The sequence below is a fragment of the Spodoptera frugiperda genome, chromosome 18, assembly GCF_023101765.2.
Source record: "Spodoptera frugiperda isolate SF20-4 chromosome 18, AGI-APGP_CSIRO_Sfru_2.0, whole genome shotgun sequence".
Lineage (NCBI taxonomy): Eukaryota > Metazoa > Arthropoda > Insecta > Lepidoptera > Noctuidae > Spodoptera > Spodoptera frugiperda.
This window is the reverse complement of record NC_064229.1, coordinates 4,120,521-4,148,394: the sequence shown is the minus strand read 5'-3', so window position 1 is coordinate 4,148,394 and position 27,874 is coordinate 4,120,521. Positions and strand designations below refer to the sequence as shown.

At 37.5% G+C, this 27,874-nt stretch overlaps 2 protein-coding genes across 5 annotated transcripts; one reads left to right on the top strand and one right to left on the bottom strand.

Annotated features, from left to right (window-relative positions):
• Positions 1 to 545: 545 nt before the first annotated feature.
• Positions 546 to 11,988, bottom strand: LOC118278179 (mothers against decapentaplegic homolog 4). 4 transcript variants are annotated; one of them, XM_050700077.1, is made up of 14 exons: positions 11,819 to 11,988; positions 11,179 to 11,417; positions 10,072 to 10,246; positions 9,629 to 9,835; positions 8,998 to 9,396; positions 8,725 to 8,847; positions 8,414 to 8,545; positions 7,728 to 7,829; positions 6,892 to 7,022; positions 6,068 to 6,159; positions 5,135 to 5,303; positions 4,547 to 4,673; positions 3,710 to 3,854; positions 546 to 3,374 (listed from the first exon to the last, which is right to left on the bottom strand). In XM_050700077.1, the coding sequence occupies exons 2-14, from the start codon at positions 11,413 to 11,415 to the stop codon at positions 3,305 to 3,307; spliced, it is 2,109 nt and encodes a 702-aa protein (XP_050556034.1). In that variant the 5' UTR covers positions 11,416 to 11,417; positions 11,819 to 11,988; the 3' UTR covers positions 546 to 3,304. The 4 variants fall into 4 exon arrangements, with proteins under 4 accessions (XP_050556034.1, XP_050556035.1, XP_050556036.1 ...); XM_050700078.1 differs by having other exon boundaries at positions 3,710 to 3,842; XM_050700079.1 differs by lacking the exon at positions 7,728 to 7,829.
• Positions 11,989 to 12,373: 385 nt separating this feature from the next.
• Positions 12,374 to 27,099, top strand: LOC118278177 (trafficking protein particle complex subunit 10). The gene is made up of 15 exons (XM_035597278.2): positions 12,374 to 12,731; positions 12,815 to 13,026; positions 14,089 to 14,481; positions 14,804 to 15,103; positions 17,090 to 17,299; positions 18,553 to 18,791; positions 19,224 to 19,406; positions 19,867 to 20,286; positions 20,706 to 21,189; positions 21,809 to 21,991; positions 22,546 to 22,779; positions 23,104 to 23,367; positions 23,906 to 23,987; positions 24,527 to 24,655; positions 25,131 to 27,099. Exons 1-15 carry the CDS (start codon positions 12,668 to 12,670, stop codon positions 25,265 to 25,267), a joined length of 3,534 nt encoding a protein of 1,177 aa, XP_035453171.1. The 5' UTR covers positions 12,374 to 12,667; the 3' UTR covers positions 25,268 to 27,099.
• The last annotated feature ends 775 nt before the right edge of the window (positions 27,100 to 27,874 follow it).

Here is a 27,874-nt window from a genome sequence, read left to right as displayed (position 1 = left end):
ACCGCTTTATTCCTCAAAAAAGAGTCCTTCAGATAACATAGGAGTTTGCCAACGAAATAATTTTAGTATACCATTTAGTTTAATTTTAAATGTTTGCGTGGATACACGCAGTCTGTTCCGCGAGTGCAGTTTGATGGCGATGACGTCATAGGTCGTATAAAACACCTGCTTCCTACGAACGTTATTAGATTCAAATGATCTTAGTTACATAAAAAGAGAGAAAATGCTGGTACATAAAGATAAAACAAATAGAAATACTTTTCATTCATAAGTTTCACATTTTACCATTTGTGTTACAAGTCCCATGTAATAAGGGGTGAGCCTATTGCCATATACTGGACACAATTCTAGACGCCGTGCTACTACTGAGAAGTTTCGAAAAAGCCCAAAAAAAGCCCAGTAATACTTTGCTTGACCGGAGAATCGAACCCGAAACCCCTTGTCTGGCAATAGCACTCGTGACACTCAACCAACGAGGCAGGTATAAGTTATACCTGCCTCGTTGGTCATGGTGTACCGTATAACACAAGATACAAATAAAACCATTTTATTAGAGGAATAACCTTTATATTCATTTCTTTCATAGTTCCACTTAACTATGCGCTTAAGGCTACGTTACACGATGTGCATTCTACATCCCTCCATTAATCAGCTTTTATGTGAAAAAACAATAGTGTAATGTCAAAAATACATGGCAGTTTCTTAATATAATTAGAATTCACATAATTCCTATTTAAACATTGCGAGGACACTGTTTGTTGGAACATTCATGACAAGAACTTTTACCCTATTATGTTGTCGAACTCAATTATAGTTCATTTGTTAGTACTGCAACTCCACCTGCCTTCTAGATGTTCAAGGACGATGAAACAACCATCAGATCAGACCCCACCAATATAAGTAGACCTTTCAGTGCAAGTGTTATCTATAAACTACAAGATCACCTTATATTAGTAGCTTCCATCTCATGCGTGTTTGGCAAGCAGAATAAACGCGAAACTAACTCTTAATATCAACTAGAATGCTACCAATCACGTCCTACCTTGGCAGACCTTATGCTAATCACAATAACATCTTAAATCGCTTGCAACTTGAAAATTCACGGGAAAAGGTCCAATTTCGACAACGTACAAGAACTTGTTTAGAACAAGAATACGACGCGTTTATATACAAAAGCCATAGTTTAATAATGTTCGTACGAACAACAACTATTAAGTCTTCAAACTTTGGATAACTTCGGTAAATCTCCAATAATTGGTTAGTCAATGGTTTTACTATAAATTGTACGCGAGAGATCCAAATTATCGGCTCTCTATATCTGTCAACTGTCCTATGTAGAATTTGTCAAATATCTTTATTTATTCAAAACTTTAACATCATTTAAAAAACTTACCACGTATTTAATATCATCTAAAACCCTTTGTATCCTTTGTCATCACTATAAAGAGGTATTTTTGATACACGAATTTGTGAAAAGCCTACTAAGAGATTTTTTTATTGAACATACTTTCTTACTACTCTCGCGATTACTTCGTTTGTAAGGGGAGCGACAACGCCTCGCTTTATATTAAAAATATTCTCAATAAATTGTACTATTTACAAAACTTGCATAATCCGAATCTTTACAAAGAGATTGGTAACAATATTCATAATTGTAAAATTCCGATGCATAAACTAAACCGATTAAGCAATAACAAAAATAATATAATATTTTGTGATGATCACTCGTTACAACGTAAAATCGAACATAATTATTATAAACTGATTATTTTATGTAAAAACTGCAAGCATAAACCTCTTTTGTAAGAGTTAAAATAAACACTACATTAGTTTCATCATCGATCGTTTTCGCCTTAACAAAATAATTACGATATAAAAAAAAAATCGAAAACACTAACATTCACTAACAGCTGTATAAAATCATTCAACACAAGATAATTATTAATCTGCCAAGTAATAATAATTAAAGCAAATCTTAAGCAAACGACAAAAATCTCATATACTTGTTTAGAACACCACTACTTAACCTTAATATTTATATCCATATGTTTCTCATACACAAAATATGTCATTTTATTTTTAACTTACAACTAGTGTAGACGTTTACCGAAAAATAATAAAGTCACACTTTTCATAGCGAAAATCTGACAATACCTTAGCTGACTCCGAGTGCGCGCTTACTATACACATTTTGTTAGCACATCACAGATCATCTATTGACTTAGCGAAATTGCATGGGCGAATGCGCTTTACAAGTAAATAAATAACGATACGGCAGCCGTACGGCGTACACGCTTACTGAAAACTGTGAGCGCGTATTTGTACGGCTTATAGAGGTCCATGCAATTCCTCTAATGAGGCACACTTCACGCTAACAAAAATACAGCCTTTCCCTCCACACGCCTCGTCCCTCCTCCTTACATTTACAGATATCATAAGTTAATCTAGTATCTACCTTATAACAACGCTATAGCTTATCTCTATAGAAAGCTATTCCCATTTGGCTTCTTTCAAGTTGAACCACATTTATGTCTTGTCATAATCCTCTACACTACACTTTAATATAAAAATGCCTTAATTTGGTATAGCTGTTACTAAAATTCGTTTGTTTATACAAATATAATCACTCATATAACTCATCTCTTACTGTTTGAGCAAAGACAATGTTTGTAGCCGTCGTTCTATTCGTATTTGTTTATTATAATTAATATCTTAAATTATTTATTTATAACTTCATTTAGGATTTGTGAAAATATTTTACTGAGATCCCTTATATGTTCTTTAGTTTGTTCCATCTCAATACTGTTATACATATCTATTACATTAACTTATATACTGCAACTACTTACATTAGTATAAATAGGTACAAGACATAAACTAGTTCACCTTTTGTTACACGAGCGATGCACATCCACGACTGGTGCGAACATTTTATTCAAAAACCAACAAATTCATCACCAAAACCAAATGAAACAAAGGAAATTTAGTGCCGGAAGACGAAAACTAAATTTGGAAGACATAGGCCAAAATACGTAAATTTTGTGATCACAATTTTGTGAATAATGACTTAAATAAATGCTATTCATATGGCATCAACTCTTGAAATGTGTGGCGTACTACTTGGTCACGTTTGTCACGTTGGTCACGTCCGTCACGTCCGTCACGAGTAGTACGTCACGCGGTTCACTGTCACGTCACTCTCTGTCACTCACTGCACTGGCGACACAGTCGTCCGTGTGGCACTATCGTGGGGTCGCGGGGCGACTCTGGTCGCTCGAAGGCCTCAAAAGAAGCCGATCAACTCCTACTCGATGGTGCTCCGAGGACCGTCGATTGGCATTGTGTGCAGGACCTCGTCCAGAAGCTGAAGGGCTCTGTGGATGTAAGACGAGGAGGATACTTAGATGTTTAGTAATTTTAATTCACATATCAATTATAAGTAAGAAAGGGACAATTGATGTAATTTGATTCCTGTGTTGTTATAATAGAATAATCGTTGCTATTAGCTGGAGAGTGAATATAACCAATCTATAATATCTTACTGACATCATGTAGAATTGTAGATATTTGTATATAAAAAACGAAATGGGTAAATTAAAAAAAAAAACGTTAAGATTCAAATTAATACTTTTTTTAGGAGAGTTAGACAACAGCCCATAAAAACTACTACGTTAATTCCAAATTAGGACAATAAAAACCTCCAACGTACCTATGCAAATGAACCTCAACCCAGCAGGGCGTCTCCTTGATAGAAGTGCGGGGGTAGTCAGGTCCCCAGCCCTTGACGAAGGAAAGCCTCACGATGCACAGTCGCCGCAGGTCGTCCACTCCGATGCCGGCCGCTGCAGACAAACCTGTCGACATGCCACGCTTCAGACACACATGGACGAGATATTTTTATAAAGGAGCTCGCCATATTTCTAATTTTCATAGTCTATTATAATTATAGAGAAAGATAAGTAATTTAGACTAAGCTACATCATATTATAATATCTGATGAACTTTGGAGAAACTAGGGCTAAAATATTAAGATATTTTAAGGATAACTAGTTTCAGGTCACTATAGGTATAAAATCTACTACTGATGCTACAAATGATTTTGAATACTCTTGGCCATTTGACATTAAAATAAAAGTACCTATTCTATCCACTAAATAAAGCTAAAATTAACCATAGTAATGACATTAAATAATGAATGAAATTTGCGCAAAAAAAATACTTCATTGCGCTTCATGCACATAATTTTGCGCATAGAAAGCATGATGATACCTGCTTTAATCCTAATCTACTGTAGGGACACATCGTATGATAGGAAATATGATCGCGCGACGTATGCAAAAGGTATGAGGTATGCATGTGTATAGTGACGGCTGCGCCCGTCTAATAAGAATTCAGTCGTGAATATACGGTCCTACTGGAACTACGTCTTTCCTTTAATAACACATTAGCTTATAACCCTAAATCTACCTTCAACTTTATGGCAAAGCGTGTCACCTACAACTACTGAATGGCCAGAGAGTTATATGAATGTATGAAGTGTGCGTACACTTGTTCATGGTGGGGTGTTGCGGCTGTATGTGTCCGGCGACGGCGGCGGCCTGCGCCGCGGCGGCCGCCTGCGCCGTGGCTGCCTGGGACTGCATCTGGCGGTGACATTGGCGAAGGTCGAATACCTACGGAGTAATGAAGGAAAATGGGATTACATTATATTTTTTATGGTATGAGCCGGTAAACGAGCAGACGAATCATCTGATGGTAAGCAATCGCCACCACCCATGGGCACTCTAAGCACCAGAGACCTTTTGGACCTTTAGGAAGTTACGGGTTGTTGGGGAATCGGGCAAACTCAACATCGACAGTTATACCATGGTTGTGGGACTACTACCACTAACTCTACCTACAGTTCAACCTTAGATCGTAGAACCTTAGATAACAGATACAGTGGTTTCATGTAGGAACCCCTAGTATACACACCCCAACTTTGAAGTTCAACCCAAGTACGGATGCTTAACAACCTGTGTGTCCTTTGGTGCCTTTTTTTATGAAACACGCCGTAATCGATCTATAGCGATATAGCTAATGAAAAGTGAGAGTTACATTGCAGATATGTTTTATGTTATGTTATAAATCCTACCTTAATACAAGCAGACGGGTATATCTTATGCACGGCGTCTCCGGGCGCTCGGCCGGCCTCTCTGTCGAGGTAGTACGACTGCACGAACACTGAGTGATCCGACAGGCAACGCAGCCATACGTCGCCTTCGCCGCGGAGATCTAACTGTACGCCTTTACCGATGTGAAGTCTGGAATACAAAAAAAAAGGAATAAAATTCTGATCATTATTTTTATGACTAAATGAATAGGTACTGCAAAGAATATTAAACAACGGTTTATGTTACCCACATGCTCTATAATAGGAGACTTTGCGCAAAATTTAGCGCAAAACCCAGCGAATTACGCTAAATTCAATATCTTAATTATATTATATAAGTTTCGTGAGACATACTAAAATAATTATTGTGTTTTCGGTAACTGTTTGACGAGGAACTCGACTAGTTTCAAGCCATGCTAGAGGCTCATATTCATAAGCAGCATTGGAAACTTGGCGTACCACTAGTCGAGTTCCTCAATAATTAACTTATGTAATTACTTAATTACATACCTACATAATGAATTAAATTATTTAACGTTAACTTTTGGTTATCTAGGCATTATCGCCAGATAATCCTTTCGCTATCTTGTCTAGTCAATCAGACAGTTAAAAAAACTCGCGCTATCTCGTCTAGTCAATCTACATAATCAAAACAACGACTAGACAAGATAATAATAAGTCGATTATTTTTAAACGTTGCATCACACTAGCATTTTCTCCAGTGTCGTGTCATTTACAAACATACAAGTTCACACACACATGACACCCAGACCCGAAACAACAATTTGTGGATCACACAAAGAGTTGCTCCGTGCGGGAATTGCATCCCCTACACGTTGCCACGCCAGCCGTGCAGTTAAACCTACAAACATTTATTTTTAAGTTTAGTTAATAATGAATATTTGTATTTCTTACCTCGCTCGTTCGCTCTGTTCCGTTCTGTGCACATTACTGAGAGCGCCCAGACAGAACCTGTTACCGCCCGAAGGATCCACGTAGCCATCCACCTGAAAACGAAATATTTTATATTTCATCCATTGAAGTTCGTTGCTACTAGTTTTATTAATATTACATTACTTTTCGCGTGGTAGGCTATGTAGAGACTATTTCCTGCATTGATCTGAAGTATGATTAAAAATACCATTTAGTTTTTGAAATTTGAAACAAAAATGTCAGCCATAGTACCGCCTAACTAAACAAACTAAAACAATAAACAAAATATTATGCAACGTCACACCTTTTATCCCTGAAGGGGTAAGCAGAGGTGCACATTACAGCACGTAATACCGGTATACAATGTACACCAAACTTTTCACCATTCGTGCTAAAATGTGTGTAAAACAATAAACAAAAATACGAAATCAACATTATGTCAAATCAAGAATTCCGTAATAGCAATGATGACGGGGTATGAAAATTAAAAATCTATTTAGTCCGTCAGTTAGGTAGGTAATGAAAAAATATTAGACACGTATTTTTTTATTTTGTCGTATAAGATAACAATACTTAAATAAAACGAATCAAAGTAGCTAACTACGTCACTTTTGAGTATAAAACGTCATCAAAAGTGACATCACGCGATATTTGAAATCAACGATATCTTCGAAAGTATTGGTTTCTGTGAGAAAAAAACACGTATCGACTATTTTAAAATAATCTACAAAACGGACATTAAAATAAAAATTAGTCATCTACCCTATTAAACTAATCTACAGGTCCTTATCGATGATCATACTCACGGTAACGTTGGGTCTACTGGAGGGTACTTTGAAGGTCTCTCCGACCTGCGTGTCTAACTCGAAGTAGGCGACTGAGCACCAGTATTCAGGGGCTGGTTGACTTGATAGAAGTCCGCCTGGGTTACCATTGTCTGTAAAATGGACGATTATTGATACAGATATGCCCTTTTTTCTTTCAAAGATTGATTGCAAAGCAAACATAAATCATTAAAGCCCGAGTGAATAGGTTGCTTATGGGCAGACGTGCTTCATCGTAGGCCGCATCATCACTTACCATCAGGCGAGATAGCGGCCAAACGTCGGCCCATTTAACATAAAAAAAACTTTTTCAAAGACACTAATAATGCTACGGTTGATAACTACCAATTCTGTTAGACAATACGTTTTCTAAACGACATTTTAGCCACCATTTTAACAACGGATATTAAGCACTATTTTAATATAGTAACTGTGCCCCAAGCTCCTCTTTAAACTTTAATCACACAGAACAAAAAACAGGACAACACAATGCCTTGAGTAAGTCAGTCAAGAAAGACTTGTCGAAGGCACTTTAACACAAAGCTAAGCTTTTTAATAACAATTGCTCGTAAAAAAGGCAATTTTTACAAGAACAGATAGTTCGTTCGTCACTGCCCTAAAAAGCCACTGGGGCCTTAGTCTGCTATTACAATTGTGTCACAATGGTCGATCATTGAGCAGTGCAAGAGGGATGGAGTTATACAACCTACATAGCTCCGTCCCTCTTGCACTGCTCAGTGATCGACCATTCTGACACAATTGTAATAGCAGACTAAGGCCCCTGGTCTATGCTAAAAGCGTGTATATCTTCAACTTACAATAATGATGATGAGGAGGAGCGTCAAGGGGCACGGGTGGCGCGGCGGGCGGGGGAGCCAAGCTCTGTGTGTACGTTAGTGTGTTGTTACCAGTCCACGTGCCTGGAGAAGATATACGCTACGTTATTTACACTAAAAGACCGCAGAATTTAATGCTAAAAGACCTGTCTTTGTAGTATACCAATACTTCTACGGTCTTCTGAAACTAAAAGACCTAAGTTGCTATAAGCTCTGTTTGAAATTCAGTTTCTTGATATTATAGTGTAGATCACATTCTCGGAGTATACGAGGACAGTATACTGCTACGGTCTTCTGAGTCTAAAAGACCAAAATCTAAAGCCCTGTTTAAATTTTTCCTACGGTCTTCTGAACATTGGTCTCCGCCAAAAGGCCACCCTAAAAGTTCACAAACACTGTTTAAATTCTCATAAAATATTCTCCACTTGTTTGATATGTAGATACCGTTTCATCACGTAGAGACCGTGGACGCAAAAATACACCAAACTGGCTAATTAATATTCAATTTTATTATAAAATAACATTGAAAACAAATAGATTGAAGAAGGTTGACCTGCTGGCATCACTTTTACACATCTCATCACGCTCACATCTTACTTTCTTCATTCAAATATGTCTGAAATAGAAGTAATAAGTTGCTAATAATCTAGTAGCATGTAGCACAGTACCTTGTTGTTGCTGATGCTGCGTGCGATGCGGCAGTGGACTGGGTTGTGGCGCGGGGCTGCCGTCCGTAGTGAACCCGTTCTGTTGGGAGCCCTCCCCAGAGCCGGGCGATACCGTGCCCGCCGCGTGCGAATCTGTTTCGTATGTATTTTGTTATTCTCTTACATATTGTACAGGCTTTGTTTGTTCCCATTAAACTAAAAAATACTAAATGGGTTTTTATGTAGTGGATAATGAGTGTTCAATTCATGAACGTTTCATTTATTTATGTCTATTCATATGATATTTACGTACAACACAATTCAAAACTTACTGGACAAAGTTTGAGTCAGCTGAGAAGAATCATTAGAAGTTGTCTCTGATGTGAAGAATGTTGAATTGGAACCATCTATGAGTGGCGTGGTGGCTCCCGGGGACATAGTCACTGGCATTGCAGCTAGAACATTTGCAATCGTATGAAATAATAGAAACATCATCACTGTCATGCCACATCACATCTCACTGAACACAATAACTACCACTCCAATGACAGAAATAAAAGTGAATAAAATCAAAAAACTGTGCAAATCAAAAGAATAAAGCTTACAATGATTCATTCGTTTAGGCAGCCACATTGCGCGCGCGTCCATCGTATCGGGGGGCTCGAGTTTGGGGGCCACCGCGCGCTGCTGGGCCATCGCCATCTGTTGCGGGCTCGGCAGCGACATCGGCCTGTTCATCGGCGGCATCTGCGGCGTCGCCGGCGACATACTGGGCGCCGCGGCCAACCGCGGGGACGACATCTGTCCCTGTCCCATCCCCCCTCCCAGGGGCGACTGGGCCGGCACCATCTGGGGGCCCTGCATGGGCCCCGGGTGCGCACACATCTGCGGCGCGGGCGCCGCGTGGCCCATAGGCGGCGCCAGGGGCGCGTGCGGCGCTGGCGCCCGCAGCGGGGTGCGCGGTGCGTGCGTCGGCGAAAACATGTTCGGTACGCCTTCAGGCGCTAGTAACCACATAACGCAAAATAAATTGATCATGCATGCAAAATAAAAGTACCACATTGACACACAAACACACTGAATGAGATAGGCTGAAAGGGATGTGGAAAAAAAGGTTTTCTAGTCTAATGAGATGATTGATTAATAAACCTAGCTGTTCGCTCCATCCTCTTATCCCTCACAGGCTATGTATTCCTTCAGACTCCACAACAACACAAACACAAACCCGTCACTTACTTTGTCCCTGGTTAATAATAATATTTGTCGTCTGGAACTGCTGATGGTGATGTGGCATCGGCGTATGATGGTGCCTAGGACTAGTAGCATGATGCTGAATGGTCACCACCTCACCAGTATCCATGTCCATTCCGTTTCCACTGAGACCAGCTGTGTACTCGTCCTTTACTAATCTGCTGGGACCCTGAAGTGTGAGGCCTGATAGATCTGAAAATGGTTTTTTCTTCATTGGGACACAAGACTATGGACTGAGTAGCTGCTAAGACAGATCTGATGTGACCGGCAGTCTGGAAGTGACTGAAGTGAAAGTGCTAAAGATTTGGAGATTAAATAATAACAATAATAGCAACTTTTACTAGGGGGCCAGTCTAGACAGGTTATTGTCTAGGCTAGTGTAAAACCGGTTCTTGACAATAGACCTAAGTGAAAGATGCAATACTGACCTATTCCTGGGGAAACAACCCTCTCATAGTGGTAAGGGTTCACACAGACTGAGTCACATTTTAAGTCGAAAGCAAACTGACAAAACTTAACGTGTTTCAATTCATTTTTGTGTAAGTCTGGCCACCTCCATATACGAGCATAAATAACGTGGGGAAATCCTTTCCGACCGGCCACCTGGAAAGATAGTCTGAGTTAACTTGAGGTCATATCTAATTAGCTATAATAAAAAATATGAGCTATGGTAGTTTTACATGACTCATTATTTTGGGTAAATGTTAATGAAGCAAAAGAGGCTTGTGGGACTCATAGCAATTGGTGTTCCAAAGTCTATGCTTGGGGGTCCCATGGAATACAGGTGTGAGGTTATGTATACCTTTTTTAATTTAGGTAAGTAATATATTAGAATTTTTATCTCTGTAGAATAACATGAAATTTTAATGAACTTTGTTATTATTACTAATCTTATGTAATTAACATTTTAGGGAATCACAAATTAATATATGAATAGAAAACAACAATAAAAAAATTGGCTCGCATACAGACTGCATTCCAGCAGATGAATGATGTTAAAACTTCTTTACAGTATTAATTTTGTGGTTAACTATTAAAATAACATAACAATTTAATAAAATGCTAGAAGTCTTTCATATTGACAAATAGGACTTTTACTAAATTTTTTTTTTTATTATTGGTGACTAAATATCAGATACAAGGATATGTTTAGTTTCTATTTTTTCCATATTATTTAGTAAATTTATTTTGCCACTGCTAATCATCATTATTATCAAAAGCCTGCAGAAGTGTACTACAGGGCTATGGAACTCCTTTACATTCACTGCCTCTAACCCTATAATACTATGTTCTAGCAACACTTTGCTAAAAAAAATCAATAACATTAGTAGATCATTATATTTTCTACCTCCTTAAAAATGAAAAATTAAATTGTAATAATATAAAAACTACCATCTATTTATTTCTGACCTATGGAAACTATAAACCTCTCCTTTCTACCTGTGTTCTCGGGTAAAACAGACCACTGAATCATTCTTCAAACAAAGTTGTAAGTAATGATGACTAGTATGAAATTAATCACAGTTTTATAGTACCTGTAACCTCCCATCAAGCGTCCTCTGTATTGTAACACATTTGCTAGGATGTGCGCCGTTAGTAGTTATTGCTGTGATCAAGGAATCTAGCTCATCTCTCTTCTCCTTCAGCTTCTTGACAAGGGACTCTATAGCTCGCTTAGAGAACCCTTCACTCTCTCCACCCTGTCTGTGACACATCAGCGAGTGCACGATGCTCAGGCAAGCATCCGCCGACGTCGGAGCCGTGGTATTCATGACTTAGAACAGAATTTTAACTATTATAGGTTACTGAAACTCCAATTACCCGTTTATGACGCAAAAAATTAAAAATTTAATTAAATTTGCAGCGAAAAATCTCGATTGAGGTAATTAGGTGGTGTAAGAAAGTCAGAATTGTAATAGTGAAATAATTATACAAAGTAATCAACTCCTAATTAATTTCAGATCAGAATAATGAAAATCTATTACAAAATTACAGTTCATGTAAGTATTGTGTAATATATTCATAAAACTTTAATTTGAAAAGCCTACTATTGCACTTTTTTCGTAATTTATATCAGAATTTCCAAAAATTTTGCGTTATTATGACTGAAAATAAAAGGAATTATTCACATAGGCAAATGACCACTTCTACGATATCTAGGAGATAGAATATTACCTGATTGATGCACCAAATTTACTTTAAATATTTATAAATGAGGGCATTTAATCACTTTTCTTATATTCACTAAATTATTGAGTAAATTACTGAAATTAATTTCTTTTATTGTGAGATGATATCAAAACAGAAAGCGACATTTTGGCGGCCCATAGACAGATAGAATGAAAAATGTTGCCAACAGACGAAAGACGTATATCTCCTTTATTTTATTATCGTTTTAGAGGTCGAGGTTTTTAATACCATTTTTACCAATTAATATTAAAGTCTCGTATAATAAATCCATTTACACTTGCACTTTATAAGACCTTACATAAATGATTAGAAATTGGAAGAATATATCGTTTTCGCACCTGTCTCATTCGATTAATCTTTCAACTATTTGTACTATTATAGCTTTACTATTTAAAGAAAACATTACGTTCCCTTTGTGTTTTTTTAGCAATTTAGATATCGCCCAGTCTATTTACCTAAAATTATAAAGTTAAAAAAGTGTGTAGATGTTTGACTGAATGTAGGAAATAACCAAAACAAGGTGATTACACAACAATAACATGAAACGAAACGCAATTATCTGTCGAGTTGGGTGATGACAGCAGCGAGTTTTGACAAATTCTCGCTTTTAATTTCTTTAAAAAAGTCAAAACGGGTTAAAAATAATGAGAATTAATGAAAATATCCACCGTAATTAACTAGCAGTCGCGATATAATTGTAGTATCCGTATGTTTGATGGAAATTAATTTACGTGAATAAGTGGGTGGATTCCGTCTGCGCTAATAAGCGGATTGTTATTTGTGTCATGCCCGCAAAATCGACGGATTGTGCTGATGATGAAAAGCAGATGAAAAATGAAGGGTGTCGATAGTGCGACAGGAGACCGTGAAGGAATGACACACAAACCGATTGTTACATGTAAGATTTCGACACCTTATGTTTATGTAAATGTTAGAACAGTTCTGTGTGAATAAATAAAATAATTGAAACTTTATTGCTAGGTGCGGGAGATTGGAATTTATTTTGCACGTTAGAGGCGCCCCTAGTGGCCGCCATCCCACAGGACTCATGTGAGTGGAGGCGGTCCTATGGCCGGGCTACCAAGTCCGTCTACCTGGAGGCCTCTTTCACCAAGTATAATAAGGACAGAGTGCAGAATGAGCTGAATTTGTTGAAGAAACCTATATTTCATATTTATTGGACTGACTGTGTGGTGTGTATATTTTTCATATAAAGTTTTTTTTTCCATTTAAAATCATGTGATATTTTTATTATACCAAGACCTAATGGTAAAAACGTGCATGTCCCCCCTAATGGTAGGTGGTTGCCGTGGCTTATGAACACTTTAAACACTTGGAGCATTATATGCACCTTATTTTATTTTTATTTTTTAGCTATGATTATCCCAGTGGCAAAGGCCTAACAAATAACATACACCTTGCCAACCCTTAAAAACCTATTTATTTACAGTTACAATTAAAGTTTTAATGCATATAAGGGTAGGAATTCCATTATATAAAAATAAATACTAATTATAGCAGAGTGTCACAAAATGTACTGAATTATCAGGCATTTAATTTTCATTTATTATTTTTATTATAATATATTTTTTTATTAGATGCAAAACATACAACACAATATTAATATTAGGTATTTCAATATTAATCCATAGCTATATGAATGGTCAAATAGCAATAAAGAACTGATTGTACCTAGATAAGGTTTTAATATGTTCTGATAAGGCTTGATAGTTTACTCAGAGACTGACTGAGGTTCATATATCAACTATATTACAGTTAAAATATTGTGGTCATTGATAATAAAATATGGTAATGTAATAATATAAATATAAAAAGAAATTGCTGTTCGCTAGTTTCACTAAACTCTACTGGACTAATTTGGCAAATTTGACCAATTTGGTAAATGTTTAAGGCGGCACAAAGTTTGCCAGGCAGGCTAGTATAATAGAAATATTGCTGTATGTTGCATTAATATGAGTGAAGTAAATATGTAAGTGCAATAATAATTGCAACTGTGTGGGTTGCATTCAATTTATTCTGGATTAATGTCCTTGTAGTGTTTATTACTTTGTAAGATTGAATATAACACGGTTTAGATTAAATTCCATAATATGATTCATAATGTTTCATGTTAGGCAATAAACGAAATAGAAATGAGTAGTGGTTTTGTAATAATTATGAAAATAAAATTTCAAGAATACGCAATATGCAGATAACAACTAAGCACCTCTAATTTTACACATATTTGTTGACAGGACATAGAATATTACAAAACAACTCTTAGAGAAGACATAGAAGCATGGCTGAAACAACTAGAGAAAAACGGAATAACGGATTGGATGATAGTCCTAGTAGAAACTTATGACATACGAAAAACAAACAAATTATTACCGAGGACTACGGTCTTGGACAAAATTAAGGGTGATTTTGGCGTGAAACAGACGGAAGATAGATTTATTTCTGTTATTAATCCTATCAAGTCCGAAGCAAGGAGTGCGGAGTCATGGAGGGCGTTGGTAGCGAAGATAAGGCATTTTGTATTAGTTGCTTATAATAAAGCCTTGATAAAGTTTGAGGAGTACATGAGAGAGCAACGAGAGAAACGTAATGATCCGGATTGGGATTTTTGTAAATATTTTATTTTGCAGGTGAGATAATGATACACTTCAAATGATTTTGAAATTAACTGCTGTACTCAGAGACATTTAATGATTACTTGATGTATTCCTTAGTTACGATTTTGTTCCTGAAACAATTGCTTAAGTAACCATTAAATGACTGAGTATAGCAGTGAAATTACAAAATTGTTGTTTCAGTTACAATTTTTGTTTAGTTTTCCACCAACATAGCAAAAATCAATCATAATATTATTTAAATATGGTCTATAATAAATTAGCAGAAAATTGTGTTCCAAAACAAAAATTTTGGCAGTTTCTCAATTTTTATTCTAATTCTACTTATTTTTTCCAGGAACAACTAGCATTTGTACTTGAAATGCTAGGCTTGTATGATGAGGCTCTAGTCCAGTATGATGAATTAGATGCTCTGTTCTCTCAATTCGTACTCAATTCCAATGTGACAGAGAGTCCAAAATGGCTTGACACGTTTAGACAACCGGTCACATCTTGGCAGGCGGTCAGACTGACTGCTCTAGTGCCCCAACACCTTCGAGAACTGATTATAAAGAATAAAGCTTCGTTGTTGGATTTTAGAAGCTATTTGTTTCAACGTCAAAGTGCCATGTTACTGCCTTCATCGAAACCTTGGGAGGTATGTGTACATTTTGTTATTTAATATCCATTTGATTGTGCTGTATTAAGCAATATCAACGTCAATAGTTCATAAGAGGGACACCCTTTATTCTAATGATAGGTAGGTACTATTGATAGTGGATGAAAGCAGGTAATTACGAAAGAAGTACCTATACAGGACGGATTGGAATCGGACCGACGGTAGAGGACGCCCTAGACGGACAAATATCGACCAGATTGGCAAAATATTAAAAAGGACCAAATTAAAAGTACCCTTTACCGACGAGCATGCATAACAAGAATGACTGTTGATGAAGCGAAAGTATGATTTGTAGCGTTGTCTCTACCTACCCCAATGAAAGACAGGCGTTAATTACATTTAATTGTCATATCAGGCTACTTATTGATAATTTTAAAACGAAAACGTAGTATCATCGGGATGTAAATGAGATCCCTAGAAAATAAACTTTCTTTACATTTCCTTAGAAATTGTCGCCTCATAAATCTTGCGACATAACATACCTAGCGCAATTTTTCATTTTCAAATAATGACAAAGTGCATGCATCATTTGCACAAAGAAATAAACGCAGCCATTGCCGATAATTGCCGACCAATTACTGTCCAATGTATCTTGTGAAACAATTTATGTGTCTACCTATTTTTTATCGCTTTCGTACTGATTTCGGAACAAACTGTTGCTTTCGACATATCTATCGTGATATAAATCATTACGCTTGTTACATATTAGGTAGTTATTTTTGGGTAACTAAATAAAAATTACTGTAATAAACATCACATACTCGAGCTACGCATCTTACGCGCACAGCTACATAGCTTAGTATCAGTGGAAACGGTCACATAGTTTCACAGCTTAGTTATTACATCTTCGTAGTATAGCTACATAGCACATCTTTGGTAGAAAAAGCACCCTTACAATTGTCCCTAGCCGGCGCCGAATGCTTACCTTATCAGGTGATCCGTTTGCTCGTTTACCTCTCTATCCTATAAAAAGCATCAATATTTCATCTTCTCTATTACCGGCATCACTTTCAAACTTCCTCTATCATATTAATATCTTGTTTTATCCATTCTTCACGCTACATACATCTTAACATTTGAATTTCCTCTGCATGTCAAGCTACACCTTACTTCAACAGATATTAGACTTTATCACAAGCCAATAAAGTTGAATCTTAACATTCTTATTCTCTCTACAATAGACACTCGCACATCAAGCTATCCTTTGCCAAGAGATTTACAACTTTATCTTAAGGAAATACAGTTGATTATCTATGTAGATGGGATATTCTCATATCCTTAATCACACTTTCTGTTCATTTAATACAGCTTGCTTTACGCATATTATACCGGTGTATTGTAAAGTAATATTTTCCCCATGGCTACCCATGTATAACGCAATGACGTATCATTACTGCTGTGTCCATTGCACATTGTGGTAGGTCAAGTGTAGACAGAAATTGACATATTATGTCATAGAAGGAAATTGTTTTGTTATGTAATGATGAATAGGTATGCGTTTGTTTTTACCTGGTGCGTGCACATTAAACGCTATGGGAGGCAAAAGTGACCGGCGCTAGCGGAGGGTTTGCCTTCAACAGATTTTTGTTGGCAGTCAAAGTCTTGTTGTTGTCTACAGCCTTTCGTTGTTCACTGTAATTTTTATAGTTGATTGCTTCACCTAGTCGTATGTTGAATGGTAGGTTCTTAGGTTTAGGTCAGACGGGCGGCTTGGAATTTGTTCCTGATTTTATAGAGAGTTAGTCATTTAAACCACATCTCTGGTTTAGATGACTAACTATATACTATGCTTACTCCCTGTAACATGTTATTTAATAACTTAAATACTGGCGACTTAAAGCTGCCCTTTTAGAACTAGAAAGGAACTTAATTAATTAATTAATTTCTTCAGAAACTCATAACAAACTACAATTAATCCTTCTATTTCCCCTTACTCCTATTTAAATATTACAATCAATCTTCCAGATCGCCTCCCGATGTCTCTCAACAGTACACAACACATTAGTAGAGCTATCTCTGCTCGGTGCCACGGCCGTGGAAGGCGCCGCGGCCTGCTGGGCGCAGCTCGCGTGCGCGGAGACGTTGCGCGCGTGCGAGCGGTTGGCTGCGAACAATAATGCGCTTGATATGTGCACTGCTACTCAGGCTCCGCTGCTGCATAATGCCAAGGATAAGGTGAGGAAGCATTATCTTTTTTTTTTGAGATTTAAGATCGATTGGGCGTAGCCTCTTCTTCCATGGCATTCTTAAATGGCAATCCTCGATTCCCCAACACCACTTAAATTCCTAACCCCCAAAAGACCGGCAACGCACTTGTAACGCCTCTGGTGTTTCGGGTGTCCATGGGCGGCGGCGAGCTTAACATCAGGTGATCTATCAGGGGCCTTAAGGTCTCAGCACACATATGGGATCGGAAAGGGATCGTAACCGTAACGCCTTTCGCCTCGCTGTCAACCAGGCGTCAGGTGATCTATCAGGGGCCTTAGTCTGCTAGTCTGCTATATCGATCATTGAGCAGTGCAAGAGGGACGGAGCTACATATGTAGGTTGTATAGATCAACCATTCTGACATAATTGTAATAGCAGACTAAGGCCCCTGCTCGTTTACCACTTTAAACCATAAAGAAGTCCCGAATAAACCTAAACAATTAGCAATTATCATCACGAATGCCACACCCACACTCATGAGAAAGACATGATAATAATGTATTAATATTTGCTATAGTATCAATCATCAAACTGCCAAGCCCCTTTGTCACACCCTTGGCTAGTACTGCTGTTGTTCTGAATCTTGGCTGCGAGCCAAAATAGATGAGAACAGTTTTGTTGATAGATTTATCCTTATGAAACATTTCTATGTTACTATGAAGTAGTACTTTTCTCTTTCGTTTTATTAGTTTATCTTCCATCAGTTCGAATGTTGATCTCTCTTCCCTATCCCCGATTCCCCAACAGCCCTTAAATTCCTAACCCCCAAAAGGCCGGCAATGCACTTGTAACGGCTCTAGTGTTTCAAGTGTCCATGGGCGGCGGCGATTGCTTACCATCAGGTGATCCGTCTGCTCGTTTACAGGCTGATTCCATAAAAACATCAAGCCTTTTTCAAATATTTTTTTTCTTAACATAACTTTACTAGTCTTATTTGTATCATTGTATAAATCTAAAGGCGATTTACTGAATACCAAAAAATCTATACTAATATTATAAAGCTGAAGAGTTTGTTTATTTGATTGTTTGTTTGTTTGTTTGAACGCGCTAATCTCCGGAACTACTGGTCCAATTTGAATAATTATTTTTATGTTGGATAGTGCATTTATCGAGGAAGGCTATAGGCTATAAAACATCACGCTATGACCAACAGGAGCCAAGCAGAGCGGGTGAAACCGCGCGGAAGTAGCTAGTATTACATAAATCTCTCATATTTCCAGCTACACGAACTAGGCAAGCTCTGCGGCCTGCTCCCTGGCTCTCCAGAGCCGACATCGGAACAGCTGCACCTGGTGGTCATGTTGTCAGCGGGGATGGGAGACAACGACAACAACAACCAGCAACCCACACCCACTGACAGACTGAAGGAGGCGTTGTGTAGCAAGACCAGCTTCCAGCAGTATTATCTGGAGCTTGCTGAGTTAGCTATGGGGACTTATAAGCATATTGGAAGGTTAAGGTTGGTATTATTTATTTATCTGTCTATTTTAGCTAAGTTTTTGATAGTATTTAGCACCTCTTGTTAAGCAAAAATTAGAGCTCTAATTAAAAAGCATTTCTTTTTTAAATAACAACAAGGACATAACTGCATGATCGGTGCAGTAACCAGGCAACTAGCTGCTTCATAAAGTGCCTCGGGCTCAATTCCCGCACGGATCTAAGATTTGTGTGATTCACAGATTGTTGTTTTGTCCGTAATGTGCATATGAAATTATGTGTTTGTAATTGCTGGGTGATACAGGAGAAAACCCTTGTATATGGATGGGGCAATGCTTTTTGACAAAATAACTGAATGATGTTAGAACTAGATACCTTCCTCCCCCTTCTTAAGAGGAAGCAGGCATATAAGTTAACCAAAAATTGGTTATGTCATTATTATGTAATTTTCCAGATTCGCCCGCCTAATAGGCCGTGACCTAGCAGCGTTCTACTCGGAGTTGGGCGAGACTGGCAAGGCGGTGGTGTTCCTGATGGACGCGCTGCGCTCCTACGAGGAGCAGGGCTGGAGGGACCTGGCGGCGCAGACCAGGCTCGAACTTGTCGCCGCTGCCAAGAAGATGAATGATATGGATAGGTTAGTTGAGTATTGGTTTTTTATAGGGTCTTTGTACTGTAGATACCAGTTCTTTTGGCACTTTATAGTCTTATATGTATGGATAGTATTTGTCTTCTAACGTGAAAAGGAGGGCTAAATGTTGTTTTTTAGTTTAAAAAGTTTTCTTATATTCTTTTAAAGAGCGTAATTACTTTGTGCTCTGTACCTTTAGCACGAGTTTGCTTTACGTTTAACGAAATCGAAACGAGAGCATGTTCGTTGCTCTGATTGGCCAACGAATGAACCAACCAATTGTTTTGATCTCGTTGAACGTAAAACAAACTCGTACTAAGCGTAATTCTTCTGTAATTGAATTAATGTATTTCTTATGTTGCTTGTCTAAAGTCTTAATACCCTTGTGTAATAATGTTAAGAATATAAAAATTACTTTTAATACACATTCTTAAATGCATTAAAATATTTTTCCACCATTTTCCAGATACACAAAGCTCTCAGCAACAATAGCAAGTACAGCGGAACTAGAGATACTAGTCAGAAACTTTTATTTCGAGGAAATGATGAAATCTATACGCGAAGAACTTTGCAAGAAGTCGGAGACTGTACTGACGGAGCTGAACGAATGCTTCAAGATCGTATCAGCCAGCTTGGTACCATCCGAACGTGGTGTTTATATCACTGACAATAAGGTCCAATGTCGCATGACGGTTGTTAGTTATCTGCCGAAAGATGTGACTTGTACCAGGGCAGCAATAAGTATAGAGCGGTGTACGGAGGATAGGACGGACAGACGGACGCCTGTCAAAAGTTATAAGACTGATTTAAGTGTTAGCAGTAGTGTAGCGTCGCCTCGACGGGGCCCGGCCGAGGCTGACAATGAAACTACTAACTTAATTACAAGGTAATATGGTTTTTCTATTAATAATCTCGATTTAAATTACTGGTTAATATGTTCATTAAAAGTATTTACATATATACCTAACCTTACACCTGTCTCCCATGGAGGTTGGTAGAAACAATGGAACGCCATTTGCTACGAATCTTACACTTTATTAAAAGATATAAAATCCTATTTAAAGTTACTGATAACTTTAAATAGGATTTTATATCTTTTTTCATTTTACTGAGCAAGTGAGCAAGCAATTATAAAAAACCTTATTCTTTTTATATTATATCTAATTTTATAATATATCTAAGAGATAGAAATTGTGTCAATAAGGTTTTGCCCAACAAGTGAGCTACATCTTATACATATTTTCAGCTTCAATTTACTTCTCTAGACATAATCTCCAACTTACTAAAAAAATCTTTCAATTTCAGCATAAGACTGGACGATTTAAAACCCAAGAACCCACTATTAAACCCTTTGCACATAACCTCACAAATACACTACAAGGAAGATAGATCCTTACAAAAAGTCACAGTTGAATGTCAGAACCCAAAAGTGACTCTTAAGCGGTCAGACAGTTGCAAATATAGAAAGCCTTCAGCCACAGTAAGGAACAACTATGAAAACTGCTTCTCCGTAACTAATATAACGTTAAAACCAGGTTCAAATGACCTGGTGCTAGATTTTGTGGCGACTAAATGCGGGATCTTCAAACTTGGTCAAGTATCGCTGGTGATCGAAGAAAAATTGGAGTTCCTGTCCAATGTTCTGATTGGAACGAAGATGGGATGTGAGATTGTGACTCAGGGTGTGAACGTGTTCCTGAATAAGGTGGAAGCTAAGAAGGACCTGGTGGCTGGACTGGAACATGCTGTGGAGCTGGTCGTCACCAGTGGGAGCTCGCATATTGAGGAGGTTTGTTGGTTGTTTGGTATTTTTTTTATATATAATTTTCCCCTTTTTATAAGAAAGAAAGAAAGAAAGAAAAACAGTTTATTTGCACCAATTAAAAAAACAATAAACAAAAATTAATATGAAAAAAAAACATAAAAGTATTCATAAAGTTTAAAACATTGTTCCATATTAGGATTGTGTCCTGTGTTATGGTGCGTTTACAAACATTCACATGTATTCACATGCACATGTCACTCAGACCCGAAACAACAATTTGTGGATCCCACAAAGAGTTGCTCCATGCGGGAATCGAACCTGCAACACATTTTTTGTTTTGTTTGAGATAGTCAAAGATGCGTGGGAATTGCATTATCTACTTATCATCACCAACTGGAAAGGTTAAAATGAGTCAATCAGTGTTGTTTATTTATTTTAACCTTAAATAAATAATAAGCAACATCATGCCTTTTATCCCCGAAAGGTACAGGTGCACATTACGACACGTAATGCCGTTATGCTATATACACCCACTTTTCACCGGTTGTGTATAAGTCCCTTGTAATAGGAGTTGAGTTTTCTCATATACTGGGCACAATTCTAGACTCCGTGCTACTACTGACAATACTTACATCTCTTTCAGAACACAACAATACTGCTGAAAACGTCATCAGGCCTCCTCACCAGGTTCGCTGACGACGACACGGCGATGTCTCGCGAGCTGAACATCAAGATCCCCGCTATGGAACCGTTCCAGACTACTAAGGTGCCGCTACGGCTGTTCGCGATGCTACAACCTAGGAAGGAGAAGAGTATTGAGCATTCTGTGAGTATCTCATTATGTTTAATAAAAAAATTAGTCAGGTTTTCCTTCCCGACGCTATAAGTTCAGAACGCACGAACCAACTTCCACGGTTTTGAATTCGTTAGAAAGGCCTCGGGCTCCGTGAGGTTGCCGCAAAGCAAAGTATTATAGCAAAGAAAATTCAGGAAAAATGTCAAGAGAAAAGCAGGGAAAATCGACTGGAGGCGAAACGGAGTTCGCCGGGTTTGCTAGTGTTTAATAAATGACAAAGAAATTAATGAGGCAATAAATAAATGTCAGAGATGTATAAAAGTTTCAAAGTCTGACGATTCCTTAACTTTCCCCGGCCCCAATGAAGCAAGGCCATAGGTAGCAGTCACTCTTAACCTAGCTTATTCCCATACAGACTATAACATAGCCTGAACATAGATTCAGATTTTTAAAATAATAAAAATAAACGCTGTTCTTTATTTTTCGTGTTTGAATTTTCGGTTTTGAATCTCAACATCCCATATCAAAATAGTTGCAAAAAGGTTGGTAAATTAAACTATAATTAATCATTTATTCCCCCACAGGTCTGGCTAACATGCCCCTGGCGGGAAGCGGTGACGGAAGTGCCGTTAGACTTCACCCCGCCCATGGTGGCATCATGGCGACTGCTCACCTCGAACACGAGGAAATTCATCCATATAACCCTGAAGTCCACTGTAGTACATCTAGTGCAGTTCGCTTTGACAGACCCGAAGCTAGAATGTGATGGGAACAACAATATGGTCGCTGATTTGAACCCTAAGAACTCTGATCATATGGTAAGTTCATTAGTATTTTGTCTTAAAACTAGTTGTGAGTCTAGGTTAGATTAACCTTCCCATACGTACGGTTAGTAACGTCCCGCGCGCCTCATAAAGCCAAACCACCACAGATGGGGCCCAGTAGGGCTGATGCCCGATTCCAAGTTGCGGACAACGTAACAGGTTACTGAGGCTCCGGCTCAAAGCAGGAGTAGGAACAGGGTGGTTTTTACTCAGTAAGAGTCTAACACTCTTTCACTTCACCCAACTCGGGAGAAGACACTGGATGATTTTCCCCTATCAATAAAAAGGCTAGATTAACCTTTCCCCCTTATTTTCCAGATGGTAGCCTCAGACGGTACAACAGCGTCATTTATGTGGGAGCTACTAAAGGATCCCCTCGTCAAAGGAGGTCCAATGAAAGCGACCTTCTCAGTGCACTACCGACCTTCGGACGTGGAAGGTCCAGGCAGACCATTCACATGTCCCTTCGATATCCAGGACTATACCACGTTGTTCGTTATACGGACCAAGTTGGAACCCAGTAAGGGTTCTGACTTTTGTAGAGCTAGCCAGATGTGCTGTTTGCAGCTTAGTGTGCAGAGGGTGAGTTATTTAACTTTTTTTATATTTGATGGGTTTATTAACTGTTTATTTAGTTCTTCCACCCATCTCCTGCTTTCTTGGCCATGTGGTCGCGTGTGGTCAACTACTAAGCAAGGAGTTTCGTGTTCCGTTCTAAGCAATAAACTGTTTTTCTTTCTTTCTTTCTTTCAACAACGTCAACGTCACACCTTTTATCCTCGAAGGGGTAGGCAGAGGTGCACATTACGGCACATAATGCCGCTATACAATGTACACCCACTTTTTACCATTTGTGTTATAAGTTCCTTGTAATAGTAATAGGGGGTGAGCCTATTGTTTTGTTCTTAGCAATAGTTTTTGAAAATCAAATATTTTACGTTATTAACTAAAATGTGACTGTTTCAAACTGTTGTATTATTTTCAAAAATGCAATTTACAGTCCAAAAATATTATTATTATAACAATCCTGCAACATCACTGCGTACCACATGGCGAATAAAAAGTGTGATACTATTTATGTAGTTCCACATTACAGGGATGTCAACAATTTTGATTTCAGGTGAACGAAACTGAGTACACGTCACTTATGTACGAAGTGCTTGCTGATCAGACAATGTGGGCGGTGCTGGGCCGTACTGCAGGTATAGATAATAAATCTGTGGCTTTTGGCCTTTTAATAAACTAATAATTATGTTGCAGCTCATAATTTTTTAATCAAAACTGTTTCAATAACTGCTGAAAAGTAGTAGTAGTATTTCTCCCGATTTTGCAGTCTCTTTTGTGCCTCTAGGCTTAAGTCATTCTGTCTCCTGCATTAAATTCACAGAGAGAAGTGGAAACAATCGTTTTCTTTATCTTCTCTTCTAATAATATCTACTGATTTATTTCGCGGGATCAAAGACAGTTTTTCATGTCCCTGAAACGCACCGGATTTTAGTGTTTCAGTGTTTTCATGGTTATGTCTACTGTAGATCCTGGTTTACAGGAGTTGCATCGGTATGGAACGTTGTGGCGGGCTAGCCCCATTAAAAAACTGCTGAAAAGTAGTAACATTAAAATGTTTTACCCATTCATCAAATAAAAAGGCGTTTTTGATCTTGTAAAAGATATTCCTATTTCGTGAACTATATTTACTTGCCTGACTTTATTACACTTGTAACCTGAATCCTATACATTCCAGGGGTACTGACGATGGAGTGTACGAGTACGGACCCTCAGAACGTGACGCTGGACGTGATGCCGCTAGTAGCTGGCTACCTGCCGCTCCCCACTGTCCGACTGTCCAAGTACATCGCTGCTAATACCAAAGGTAAATACTTTACCCCTTTTTTGGGGGAGGGGGGATCATCCCAAGGGGTGAGAGAAGCTCTAACCTTACCTAAGGGTGAGTTGATCCGGAGCTGCGGACTACCTAGCGGGTTTACCGGGGCTCCGGGTCGAAGGGCAGGAGTAGGAACTGGGTGGTTTTTAGTCAGTAAGAGTCTGACACTCCCTCTTGCTTTACCCAAGGCGGGAGAAGTCATTGGATGATTTTCCACCCTCAAAAAAAAAAAAAAAAAGGTGAGGTGAGAGTCTTTTACAGAGTAAAAACACACCACGTTCTTACTCCTACTTTAAACCGAAGCTCCGGTAACTCATTAGGTCATCCGCAGCTCCGGATAAAAAATGCTCTACTCTTAAATATTCAACTATGATAGTATTGGTACTGAGTCTTGACGAGATTCCATTATCATCATACTTGCTGTGTTTTTTATTCTACACATTTCACTTTTTCTAATTTATAGATCCAAAGAAGGATATTACGGCGCACCCTCGGCTAGAACCGTTCAGCCCTGGTCAAGTCTACCACGCGGGCAAAGCGAAGCAAGTCCATGTCTTACCACCTATGCCCAAGGAGCACCTAGACGTCATAGCTAACTAAACGTAAGTCATAGACCATAACTCTATGAGCTTTATAAATAAACTCGCTAGATTTTATAGAAAAAAATATAAACAATAATTTCCAAGCATTTAAAAGGCAGTAAAAATATTTGCGAGTTATATCTTGTCTTGGTATAAAAACTTACTATTTCAAAAATCGACTAAGAAGAACAACACTAGAACTGTCAAAATACATAGATTGTGAAAACAAATACGTCCATTGCGTTTTTTCGAAACGTTGTTACATTGCCAGGCTCAATAAATATGTTCTATGTATTCTTAAATTTTAATATTTAAATAAATTAATAATTATACCTACATTGGTGTTTCGTGTTAGAGACAAACGAATTATTTGTATGCTTAAAAGTATTTTAAATGTATATTAAATAATGTACGGCGTAAAAGACTATAAAATTCATACTTCATGGATGTTATTTGGACATTATTTTGAATGAAACGTGGTTCTACACCTTTTGGCTTAGGCATCTCAACTGTGATGATAACAGAAATTGACCATTAAGTTGTCAATCTCATTAATAGATTCTCAACTCTTTTCCAAAAGTATAAGGTGGAAAATGTATTAAAGAAATTCACCACTTAACGACCACTTTCTATTGTTATCTACGTTGGGATTGCCAGCCTCATTCAATGTGCTCTTACAAAACGCACAAAACACACGTAAAATAATGCTCATTATAATCCATATTAGAAGAAACAAACACTACCACTATAATCTATTTGGAGTTAATAAAAAAGCTTCGATAAGTATTATGAAAAAAATATTTTCTTGTAAGAGAATTATAAAAAAAATATTATGGTTATGTCATTGGTACGTTTTTAAGGATTGACTGAAATGTTTTTGCCTGTGCAAAAATAGAAGATCAGCTGCCGTGCAACGTAGCGCAGGTACGGTTCTCACACGGATCAACACTTTGGGTGATCTTGTAAATTGTTGCTTCGAATCCGGATGACAATGTGTCTGTGAAATTATATTTATGTGTAGGAAAGCCGCTCACAGAACCTTTGCTTACCATTAGGTGATCTGCCAATCTGCTCGTTTACCGACATATAACATAAAAAAGACTATTATCATTAAATCCTTGAAAACATACCAATGACATATACCATTCAGTATATTATGTAAGTATGTGTAATAGTACTGCTTACTGAATTCTATGTGACTAAGAAACGGACCACCACATGTGATACATACGCTACGTGAGGTATATGGATATATATTATTGTAATCCTATTATAATTGTTATTAAAAATTATATATGGAGTGGTCTACGGCTAACAGATTTGGAAGTGAATTAAAATAGTCAACCACCATTAGGCGTTAGGCCTGCACAATAGATAAAATTTTTGTTTCATTTAAAACATGTAGTAAAAAAAGGTATATTTAAAAACACATACTTAATTTTCATATTAGGACGTAGTACTAAACTTTTAACACTCAAAAAGGGATATTTTATAGGTATAATAACTGATACGTTCTTTCCAAATTGACTAAGCGTTGATCACTCCATCTATGTAATACATTCTTGCAGTTACATTTATTATTGCTTTGGCTTTGTTCATAGGAAAAATAAATCACAATTGTTCGTTTGCTGTTAAAACATACCTCTTATAATAGTGGTATATAGTTTAATAACAAAATGGGACTATAGTGTGGATAGGTAAATTTGCTTCCCCACCCAAAATATACAGCCATTAGACAACATTTGAGATTTATTTTTTCAACCCTTGTGCCATATTATTTCAAATACTATTCTTATTACTTCCAAAACATAAAATTCCTTATTAAAATCTTCGATATATCTACAAAAAAGACAATTATGTAACCTACTTTCATTTTAATTAATATTTTCTTACTATATTAATGTTTAAAGCTAATAAACTTACAGGGAAACAATGCTTATGCCGCATGCCACTCATACATTCAATATTAGATCTTATTTCACGTACATGTAGGTATATAGTTATATAGCTAGCTATGTGTTAGAAATGTGACGTAGTGTTCTTGTACCGACAGCTCTTTTTGGTGATGACTCGACAGATTTTAATGTAAGGAATATTTTAAATTCAATTTTAAGTCTTATGCTTTATGTCTTTAGATCGAAATTTTATTGCTTTTACTTCTTTTCAAAACGTAAATGTTAGTTCTTACTATCGTGTTTCTGGCCCTATAAAAATGTCATACAAGTTTAACCTGGAAATATGGATGGAAAGGAAATACGGATCAGGAATTAAAACATTCATCGAAGAAATCGTCTCGAGGTTTTATATTCTATCTCTGTTCTGAAATCGACCATTAACTACATAAAAAGAAAAAATTAACTGTACTGTACAGTATATAGGCTTGGAGTCTTGGACCATGGATCATACCACTGAAAGATTAATTTAATGTTTTATATGTATATTAAAATAGCTTTCTCTCCACGGACTCGAGACCGTGTCCTTGTCTTACAATTATTTACACACTCATTTCCACATTTTGGATTGATAAGAAAGCTTTGCATAAAATATAAAACCTTGAGTATTTATCTTCTGTGAAAATATCTAATGTTTAACTACATTTTAAAGAAATTTCAATCAACAACGCCAT